Source organism: Erpetoichthys calabaricus, chromosome 7, assembly GCF_900747795.2.
Source record: "Erpetoichthys calabaricus chromosome 7, fErpCal1.3, whole genome shotgun sequence".
NCBI classification, from domain to species: Eukaryota; Metazoa; Chordata; class Cladistia; order Polypteriformes; family Polypteridae; genus Erpetoichthys; species Erpetoichthys calabaricus.
In genome coordinates, this window is record NC_041400.2 from 130,252,914 (window position 1) to 130,264,808 (window position 11,895).

Here is an 11,895-nt window from a genome sequence, read left to right on the forward strand (position 1 = left end):
AAGGACCATAGCAAAATGCAAAACTAGAAAAGAATCAATCAGGAAAACTAAGGAGAGGGCAATTGCCTGTGGCCACCACCTGTAAAACCCTTCACGTTTTTTGTCTTGCTGCTGGCTCTCCAGTGCACCTGTTGTCACTTTCATTTGTACCAAAGCAGGTAAAGTTGATTCACAATCACTTATGCTTCCTAACCGGACAGATTGATATCTCTACAGTTTAACTGACTTGGTGTTAGACTGAGATGATTAAATATTCCCTTAATTTTTTTGTGTCATGTATATTTACACTTTAAGGGGCTGCTTTTGGTAAGATGATGAATTTGCTTTTACCTTCAGCTACCAGGTCAAGTACAGATCTGCCTTAACAGGTAGCATGTAGCAATATTTAGTATTTAGTATTTTGGTATGGAGTTATCAACTCGGTGTTACCATTTAGACTCTTCTCTAGCATTGCTCTCTTCCCCAGCTTTGCTACTGGGGGGGATTGGCAATTTAACCAATGTCACCCCAATGAATGGCAACTATGCCTGTCTGGTACATCTTGCAAAATAAATATGAGTTAAGCTGACTCTGAAACACACTGTTCAGGTACTGGCAATAAATTGACATCTAAGGTAACCAGGAGGGAGTGAATTTGGTGTTTCATTCACAGTTTCATTCATGGGTACTGCTTGTACTTCCATTTATTCCTCTTCCTTCCTTTTATATCCTCTTCATAACTGCTCCTTGCAAACACAAAGAACAGATATCAAGTTTCCTAAAAACTCAAAGGAGTCGGCCAAACCACAAAAATAATATAAAGTAAATATTTTTGATCAAAAGAAACTAATTTTAAAATACTGTAGTGGCAGTCCTGTAAAGAACTGCATCCTTATAGCTACACTGGATTTCTGAGATGTGCATTCAAAAGCAATGTTACACTGGGCTTAAAAGAGAGTTCTACTAAGCAAGTCACAAAAATAGCTGAATGGAATATGTTCACCTAGAATCTTGCAGAGTAGGCAACAGTGTGTTTATAATAAAACAATAAACATATCCAAAAGAAAAAAAGTGTGGAACAGTAAATTCTGTGATGCATCATTATTTTTAATTTCACTGCTCAAGACATTAGCACCATTAGCCAATTTCACATATGCAAACTGCTCCAAGAATTTACTGGTAAATTGCCAAGTCAAGGATATCTGCTAATAAAACCTCGTCACATATCCAAACAAAATTGACCCGTCACTTTTCCAGGTCAACAACTAGCTGAATTCCTTACATGAGTATTCCCTACATGTGTGAATAAAGATATGGAAAGGTTAAGGGGTAGACACACAAAACAGCATGGTATCTTTATGTACGAAATGTTGATGTTTGTACAAATGAACCTGGCATAACCATGTATGAAAAAACAAATCTTTTGTGGAACACCACAATAAACCAATACAGCAGTATACTGGATTATATGATGGACACTTATTGCCACCTGACAGTCATTACACCCTTTATAAAAAATGGCAGAAAGCCAGTGAAGAGTCAGAATTCTCCACAACATATTCAGACGAGCACAAGGGAGTAACATAATCCTGGAATTAAATGAGAAATGAGAACTATTTTCCCACCTCACTTGAATTGCCTTAATAAAGTCATAGTGATTGCCTTGAACACTCATCCTTCACCATAATACTCTTATTTCTTCTTTTGTTCTGGTCGGTCACTTTATTGCTACCTATACGTCCTTGTCCTAAATCACATCTTGACTCATCAATTTAGCGGCTCACAAATTGTCATATACTTGTACAAGGCAAAGCAGACCTTAAGCAGTTATACAGTGGCACCATCTACCAGCTCCAAAACATGGCGAGATGTTCTGCTTAGCAGAAAAGACACCCAGAAAAACAATGCAGCGACTGTTACAGGATTTCACATACAATAAGGGTAGTCTAGGAATCTTGATAAAAAAGTTATAATTGCTGTTTGTCCTCTTTTGAAGATTGCTTTCCCCAATTTATTTTTAAAATAAAAGCTATAGCTTCTGCATCTCAGGTGAGGTTCTCAACAAAAAAGGAACTTAGTATAAAAAGTCAGAAAAGCTTACTTGTCCAAAGCAGTGCTGGTTGGCATACTTCGAGCAAAGCCCCTGACACCCATCTGCTTGAAGTAGGGAATGCATGATACATTTGCTGCAATAACAGCCAGAGAGTCTGAAGGGTTCACAAAAAATCCATTCTGACCAAGAATCATATAGCGATCCTAAAGAGAAAAAAAAAGACCAAAGTAATTGTTTCCACAGACCTTATTAACCTATAACAACACAGGATTTTATATAGACTTAATGAAGAGTTATATCTCTTGGGAATTGTGCGGATGTATTAATTTTGTCAGCTGAAGTACTTGCAACTGCCAAATTCACAGTTCTAATATGATATTAGTTTCTAGAATATGTTCTCTATGCTCTCCTTATAGTATAAAGGGTCACACAACTATTAAGGCAGGAATACATAATTCAAATTCTTCTAAAAGATGCCAACAGTTTGTACCCTACCCAATGACAAACAAGCTCTCAACCTTACTCCATCCAGTCTTCCTAAAGACTCACAACAGTAAGCTTCTAACATGTTGAGCTAAAGAAATATCCAGGGAAGATGATGTCACTTACAATGCTTAGAACCTGGATGCAGTGCAAGATACATTTAAGTATACACACCCATAAGTACTCATACGAAGCTAATTCAGAGGCACCACAATAATATAGTATGCATGATCATAGATGCAGGAGAAAACCAGAACACAGGGAGGAAACTTAAGTAGACAAAAGAAAAAATGAAGTCATCACACACACGTTTAAATTTAAGAACCAGGATGCACATTCTATTTAAGGCAAAGTATTTTAAAAAGATATTTACAAAGGAACAGAACAATTTTGGCGAGAACAGAACATTCTGTCCAACATCTCATCCATCCATCCATCCATTATCCAACCCACTATATCCTAACCTACTACCTGGAAAATACTGTCCAGTTGACTTTTAAAGATCCCCAAATTACTACTATCCACCACATAAACTGATTACTACTATCCACCACATAAACTGGTACTTATTCCATTTGTCTGTGGTTCTCTATATAATTAAGAACATTCTAACGTGTGTGTAGAATTTCGCTAACACATCTCCATCTGTGCCCCAGGTTCCAGCTGTAAAGCAAATTCTAAAGTAACATCTGGTATCCAATACAGTAATCCCTCCTCCATCGCGGGGGTTGCGTTCCAGAGCCACCCGCGAAATAAGAAAATCCGCGAAGTAGAAACCATATGTTTATATGGTTATTTTTATATTGTCATGCTTGGGTCACAGATTTGCGCAGAAACACAGGAGGTTGTAGAGAGACAGGAACGTTATTCAAACACTGCAAACAAACATTTGTCTCTTTTTCAAAAGTTTAAACTGTGCTCCATGACAAGACAGAGATGACAGTTCCATCTCACAATTAAAAGAATGCAAACATATCTTCCTCTTCAAAGGAGTGCGCATCACATATCTTCCTCTTCAAAGGAGTGCGCGGAGCAGATAATGTCAGAGAGACAGAGAAAAGCAAACAAATCAATAGGGCTGTTTGGCTTTTAAGTATGCGAAGCACCACGGCACAAAGCTGTTGAAGGCGGCAGCTCACACCCCCTCCGTCAGGAGCAGAGAAAGAGACAGAGAAAAACAAACAATCAAAAATCAATACGTGCCCTTCGAGCTTTTAAGTATGCGAAGCACCGTGCAGCATGTCGCTTCACAAAGCAGCTGCACAGAAGGTAGCAACGTGAAGATAATCTTTCAGCATTTTTAGACGAGCGTCCGTATCGTCTAGGTGTGCGAACAGCCCCCCTGCTCAATCCCCCTACGTCAGGATCAGAGAAAGTCAGCACAAGAGAGAGAGAGAGAAAAGTAAGTTGGGTAGCTTCTCAGCCATCTGCCAATAGCGTCCCTTGTATGAAATCAACTGGGCAAACCAACTGAGGAAGCATGTACCAGAAATTAAAAGACCCATTGTCCGCAGAAATCCGCGAACCAGCAAAAAATCCGCGATATATATTTAAATATGCTTACATATAAAATCCGCGATGGAGTGAAGCTGTGAAAGGCGAAGCGCGATATAGCTAGGGATTACTGTATACTAATTCCAATCAAATTTTTAAACACTGAAAATGTCTCTTCTTAACCGGTGCTCAAATGAATTAAAAAGAGGCAAATCTTTTAATATTTCCCCGTAGCTCACACCTACTAGTCCCAGAATCAGCCTAGTCACACTTCTCTGGATTTTCTCCCATGCTGTTATGTTCTTTTTGTAATGTGAAGACAAAAACTGTACATAGTAATCCCGTGTAATGCATTATATAGCTGAAGTATAACTTCTATCAAGTTGTACCCTGAAGAACAGACTATGTAGTAGTAGCAGCAAATGTGTATTCAGTCTTATATTTTTACTTTCAAAGTTAATTTACACTAAATCTTACATGTCAAATATCTTCTCCTGTCTGAATTTTGTCCTGGTCCACCTATACTAATTCTGCTGACTCTAGAGTATCTTCCATACTTCACTGTCATCAGCAAATGTAAACAGCCTGTTACTTATTGTTTTTGCAAAATCATTTATAGATCTTAAAAAGAGGTGTGGTCCTGAAACTGATTCCTGTCAGACACCAATTTTAAGCTTACTTAATTAGAAAAAAATCACCATAACCTTTTCCTTTCTCTGTTAAAGGTAATTTTTCATTAATCCACACAGTACACTTTGACCCCTAATTTCTCATGTATTACCATAATCAACAGCTTTCTGAAAATTAAGACAATGTTATTATATGCACATGACTAACCAAATGCTTTTATTGTACTCTAGCATAAATGTTATTTGGTTTTTGCAATTTATTTCATTTCATTCTTTTTTAAACCCAGTAGCATTTCTCTGTCTGCTATCTCAAAATCTTTGGATACTTCCTTAATAATCAGTGCAGCTACTGACAAGGTATTGTCTTCAACACCAACCCGTATTGTAAACAGCATTCTAATATCTTCTGATGAAGGAAATTCCAATGTAATTATGTTTTTAGATTTTAGTACATCCTTTGACACCATTGACAACTCAGTTCTATTCCATAGGATGGAAAATTATGTTGGGTTTTCCCCATTCATGCGTAACATAGTTCATAGTTATCAAATTGATTTTAGTCTGTACTTAAAAGTGTTGACAGTAATCATTCATTATACTAAGAAGCTAAATATAGAAATCCTGTACAAAAATCCTGTAAATCCTGTAGAGCTCAGTACTCTGACTTTTACTGTTTGCATTATACATGTTTCCATTGGGAGGTATAATTTAAAAAATTACATTCATTTTCACTCATTCGTAGGTGATATTCAGCTATACTTTTCTATTAGTCCAAATGATGTTTCTCCTATAGTGTCTTAATTTATTGTGTCAGTGAATATAAAGAGTAGAAGGATAACTACTTGTTTCTGAATTTAAAAAACAGACATGTTATTTATTGTGGGGGGGGGGGGGGGTTCAATTCAGAACTATAACAATACGTTGTCATTTTTAACTCAGTTGTTCTAAACATTAGTTTTACCAAATCAGCATGCAACTTAAGCATTATCTTTGACACCAGCATGCTTTTAAAACATACATTAAAAATCTATCTAAAACCTGCTTTCTCTCAGAAAAATATGATGGTTACTGTAAGAGCCAATCTTAGCAAGTTAAAGCTTTGAGTTAAACTCATATTAGTGTTTTCTTAATTTCAATAGAATATACATTTCTTTCATAGGAGCGGAGGATGCCATCATCTATATGCTACACCGATCCCTCTCCCACTTGGACAGAGGCAGTGGTGCTGTAAGAATTATGTTTCTAGACTTCTCTAGCGCCTTCAACATCATCCAACCTCTGCTCCTTAGGGACAAGCTGACAGAGATGGGAGTAGATTCATACCTAGTGGCATGGATCGTGGACTATCTTAAAGACAGACCTCAGTATGTGCGTCTTGGGAACTGCACGTCTGACATTGTGGTCAGCAACACAGGAGCGCCACAAGGGACTGTACTTTCTCCGGTCCTGTTTCAGCCTATATACATCGGACTTCCAATACAACTCGGAGTCCTGCCATGTGCAAAAGTTCGCTGATGACACTGCTATCATGGGCTGCATCAGGAGTGGGCAGGAGGAGGAGTATAGGGACCTAATCAATGACTTTGTTAAATGGTGCGACTCAAACCACCTACAGCTGAACACCAGCAAAACCAAGGAGCTGGTGGTGGATTTTAGGAGGCCCAGACTCCTCATGGACCCCGTGATCATCAAAGGTGACTGTGTGCAGAGAGTGCAGACCTATAAATATCTGGGAGTGCAGCTGGATGATAAATTAGACTGGACTGCCAATACTGATGCTCTGTGCAAGAAAGGACAGAGCCGACTATACTTCCTTAGAAGGCTAGCATCCTTCAACATCTGCAATAAGATGCTGCAGATGTTCTATCAGACAGTTGTGGCGAGCGCCCTCTTCTACGCGGTGGTGTGCTGGGGAGGCAGCATTAAGAAGAAAGATGCCTCACGCCTGGACAAACTGGTGAGGAAGGCAGGCTCTATTGTTGGCATGGAGCTGGACAGTTTGACATCTGTGGCAGAGCGAAGGGCGCTCAGCAGGCTCCTATCAATTATGGAGAATCCACTGCATCCACTAAATAGTATCATCTCCAGACAGAAGAGCAGCTTCAGCGACAGACTGCTGTCACTGTCCTGCTCCACTGACAGACTGAGGAGATCGTTCCTCCCCCAAACTATGCGACTCTTCAATTCCACCCGGGGGGGTAAACGTTAACATTTAACATTATACAAAGTTATTGTCTGTTTTTCACCTGCATTATTATCAATCTTTAATTTAATATTATTTATTGTATCAGTATGCTGCTGCTGGAGAATGTGAATTTCCCATTGGGATTAATAAAGTATCTATCTATCTATCTATCTATCTATCTATCTATCTATCTATCTATCTATCTATCTATCTATCTATCTATCTATCTATCTATCTATCTATCTATCTATCTATCTATCTATCTATCTATCTAGTCATAGACAATGGTATAGTCTTTTCCCCCTATAAGTTATAAGAGATAGAACTTTCTTGCTATAACTGAGATACAGTGTGTTAATTGTGTCAGTTGTTGTTTAGAACAGGTCCCAGTAAACAGGGACTTTAAAGACCCATTTTCAGCTTAGAAATGGGATATGCATACAGTTTTCTGACCATTTTGAAATGGTTCGGAAACGTTTTGAAGTGATTTGTAACAATTTGAAATGTAACAAGATTTAAGCTTTTTACAGAACATTTCTTAACAAGAACCTTTCTTTTTTTGCTATTTTAATTTTTTCTTTTTTGTATGAACTGTTTTACTTTGAATTTTAATTAAAACTTTTAAAAACGAAGATATTTTGTCTGTGGAATCATTTTAGCACATCAGGCTTTTGTTGAATCCCATTTTTATGCTAGAACTGCTGAACTTTGGTTATTTTGGAAAAACAAAGATACAGTTACTAAATAGGGAGGATACTGAAAATTAATCAAACATTTATTTCTAGTAGGACAGTTTATTAAAATGTGTTTTTCACAACTTGTCCAATCTGTTCTGTATGCAGTTATTTCAAAATGCTGCTTTAAAAATCATTACGAGAACTGAAAAGTACAACCACATGAGTTCAGTTTGTAAGGCTTTGCACTGAATTCTGTGCTTCCCTGTCTGAAATCACAATTTCTTACAAACCAGAGCACACATTAGGATCACAACAGGCTAAGCTAGTAGAGTCCAAAGATTAAGACAATAACTGTGAGTGGTCGAGATTTTATGTAACTACAGGGCAAGAAATCTGTGGAACAATCAGTCTATTTATATAAAACATGCCCCTTTGCCTTAGCTTTTAAATCCAAGCTGAAGACTCACTACTTTAGTTTAGCATACCCTTACTACAACTGCTGAGTAGCTCTGCACATTGCATTAAGATAATTATGAACTGTTACTAACCCTCTCCTATCCTGTGTCTCTTGTCAGTGTCCTGCTGTAGCACTTGGTGTCAATGTTCTACTTCCAGCCCAGACATCTGAAATACTGGGAGCATTGGAATCAATGGATGGAAAGATTCTGTCATCAGATTTAACAGCCCAGCACAGACTCTACTATAGAACGATCAGGAGAGGGTGAACAGCTAGTTTGCCTAGATCTCTTGGACTCGGACTGTGTCTGTCTTTGACTTTGTCTGTAATCAATATGGACACGGCCCAGAGGTTTATTTTTTCCAAGGATGTCACTGACAGGATTTTTTTTTTTTTTTTAAACTCTTGTCCATTGTTAATGGACATATATTGCAAGGTTCCTTTAATGTTACTCAGTTTGGAAATGCTTTGTTTCACTGTGTTTTAAATAAATACTAAATTAATCTTTATGTGTATACTATACTGAATATAATGAATAATTTATAATGGCTGTAGTTGCTTTTTACCTGTAAACTTGTCACAGCACTGCAAACCACCACTCATTGCAGAGAACCATACAAAAATGAAATGAAATGAGTTGAGTTCTTCACACTTGAAAACTTCAGAAAAATATTAATTTAGAGTATTTGGTCTTTCAGCTCACTGAGAGTTTTTTATTGCTAAAATATTAAAAGGCCAACTGCAGACTAATTTTTTCATTTTATGCAGTTTTTCTAACTGCTTTTTACCATCTCCAATACCCTTTTAAACCATTGCCCTCATGTCAACATAAATCCTACAGTTAATGCAGGAATTAATGTGTAAATGGTTGCTGTTGCTGATTCATACCAGGCCTGTGTTCAAATCTAGGGCCTGGCATCAAAGGTCAGTGGTTTGGACTTTATTCCTGTGTCACGATGGGTTTTCTTCTAAATACTCTGCTTTTCCTCCCATGTCACTAAACATGCTTGTTAATTTAAGTGGAGCCCTTAAACTGGTATTGTATAAGTCAGTGTAGGTATGTGTACGACCTGGGATGAACTTGCTACAACCAGTGCAACAGAGGAAGACATTAGCTGAATGGAGGAATAAATGCAGTAGATGGACTTTATGCATACAGTTAACCAATCTCATACAATATGTAAAGTGACACCATTTAGACATACCCCATCTCCATCAAAGGCAGCTCCAAAACCATACTCGCCACCCTTCATGGCTTCAACAAGAGAAGATGCGTAGGTCAGGTTAGGATCAGGGTGCTGTCCTCCAAAGTCCTCCAAGGGTACACAGTTTACAGCTGAGTTAGCTGGCGCTCCCAGCTCATCACACAGAATTCTTCTCACATAAGGACCCATCACTACAGAAAACAGAAACATGTGTATGCAACTGGACTGATTGACTATCATTTAACCTTTGCTAAAAACTTTACAAATACTGTCAGTTGCACTGTTTCACCCATTCATCCATCTTCAAAACTCACTTTTTCTATTGCAGGTTTTGTTGGAAACTGGACTTTTCAAGTTGTTGTATACAGTGCATCCGGAAAGTATTCACAGCACATCACTTTTTCCACATTTTGTTATGTTACAGCCTTATTCCAAAATGGATTAAATTCATTTTTTTCCTCAGAATTCTACACACAACACCCCATAATGACAACATGAAAAAAGTTTACTTGAGATTTTTGCAAATTTATTAAAAATAAAAAAATTGAGAAAGCACATGTACATAAGTATTCACAGCCTATGCTCAATACTTTGTCGATGCACCTTTGGCAGCAATTACAGCCTCAAGTCTTTTTGAGTATGATGCCACAAGCTTGGCACACCTATCCTTGGCCAGTTTCGCCCATTCCTCTTTGCAGCACCTCTCAAGCTCCGTCAGGTTGGATGGGAAGCGTCGGTGCACAGCCATTTTAAGATCTCTCCAGAGATGTTCAATCGGATTCAAGTCTGGGCTCTGGCTGGGCCACTCAAGGACATTCACAACCATCCCGCTCTGACGGGGACTCCGGAACTTGTCTGTTAGGCACCCCCTCCGCAGGTTCCATGTCCCTCCAGGTGACGATACTGACGGGACCGCCTGCATTCCTTTTTCCTCCGCTGACTTTGGGGAGTGGCCCTTCTCTGGACGTGCGCATCCAGCTGCACGCCCCTTCCTATCGGAGGAACCGGCATTCACCCCTCGATTCCTCCTATCACTCTTGGACGCCACGACGGTTTGAGTCTGCACATGACAAACGCGCAGACCCGTTCCCGTCTGCGTCCACCAAGACCAAAGGGAGACTGTCGCAGGCTCAGGACTTCGGGCTCTAGGACCCAGGGCACTCGTCAGCCCCTGTCCTGTCTACCCTCTCGCTGTTACTCCCCTCACCTCGCGAACAGCCTACACCGCCGCGTCCGCTGTTGGAGACCCACCGACATGGTTCCGATCACAAATGTCACGGGCGCCTGCCGTGGGATCTCCCTTTTCCTTTACGGGGATGGTCTCACTTACCTTCCCCGTCGCGTCCCTCCGGCTGAAGACTCCAGCGCCGCGCCGATCCGGGCACTGTCGCAGCGTCATCACGGACATGGCCGCTTTCACCTCCAGCTCCTTCAATCCTCTACGGAGGACGCGTACCACCTGGAATAGCGACTCAGCGGGCTGGAGGCACTCCTCCAACTCACGCAGAGCCGCTAGCAAGCACAGATCGTCAGTCGGCGGTTGCCTTACCTTTTCATCAGGCATATCTGCCGGCTGCTCTCTGAGGGGCCTTCCCACAGGCCCCGTCGGGTCCTTCCTCGGCCCGAGATGGACATTCCTTGGGCCCGCCTCCATCCAATCATCGACGGACACGCAAGACACACCGCCCAATCCCAAGCCTGTCCCGGGGAGGGACTTCTAGTCCGCGGCCATTTTGGCTCTGTTTCTTTTCCTCCTGGTGCGGCGACGTGCCTCTGAGAAGCCAAGCAGCTGCTGCGGCTTGTCGAGCTGCAGCGACTCCTTCCTCGTGGCATCGCGTGCTGCCGCTTCTGCACCGACGACAGCCTGGGGATCGGCATGCCATTCCCACTGACGCAGACCCAGGCAGTCCCTGCCTGCAACACAAAAGGTAAGTTTGCCCCCGCAGGGCCGATCGCCATTGGGCAGGGCACTCACCTCCCGGGTCTCATCTCTCCGTGGTGCGGTCCTCGCCGTGCTGCCGTCCCAGACGTCCTCAGAGACAGTGTTCCTGTTGGAGCCCGCTTCACTCCGGTAATGTCGTTGGTCGTCTCCCTGCACCAGGGGAATATGGCCATTTGGTGGACCGGTGGCAGTCCATGAGGCGATTCGCTCTCGCGGGGTTGTGCGTGTGTGGGCTAACCTGCTGCTCCGGACTGCCCACAAAATTATTTTTTTGGGGTCCCTGCCTTGTAGCAGGCAGAGAGTCCCATCTGGGATGCCATTGTGGGGAACAGCCCGGACACAAACAGGTAGACAAGATGGTTTTACCACACACACGCTTATTATACATTATATACAAGTTTTGAAGTGCACTATACCCAGTGCCGCAGCACCAATCACCCCTTAAGTCCTGGCCACACAGCACAATGCCTTCTCAGTCTCTGGTCCGCCTCCACTCCTCTCCACCGAGCTTCGTCCTCTTCCACCCGACTCTTGCCCCTGACTGGAGGGAGGCTGCTCCTTTTATACACCCCGGATGGACTCCAGGTTCTTCCCGAGGAGCCTCCATGGATACACCCCTGTGTGCCGGAAGCTCTGGTTGTGTACCCGGAAGACCTCCGGGTGTCCCCAATCCTCTTCCCCCCAGCACTTCCGAGTGTGGCGGAAGTGCTGAGGTCCAGGGCTCCCAAGGCATCGGGGCGCCCCCTGGCGGTGACCACGGGCCCCTACAGGGTTGAGCTTCCAAGCTCTGT

At 41.7% G+C, this 11,895-nt stretch overlaps 1 protein-coding gene across 1 annotated transcript in view; it reads right to left on the bottom strand.

Moving 5' to 3' along the window:
* Positions 1-11,895, bottom strand: part of LOC114654681 (phosphoglucomutase-like protein 5) — a 218,659-nt gene that overhangs the window by 158,455 nt on the left and 48,309 nt on the right. The window contains exons 5-6 of the mRNA XM_028805379.2: positions 9,163-9,353; positions 2,081-2,235 (exon numbers count right to left, since the gene is read on the bottom strand). Of these exons, the coding sequence (XP_028661212.1) occupies positions 2,081-2,235; positions 9,163-9,353 (346 nt within the window). The remainder of the gene's footprint in view (positions 1-2,080; positions 2,236-9,162; positions 9,354-11,895) is intronic.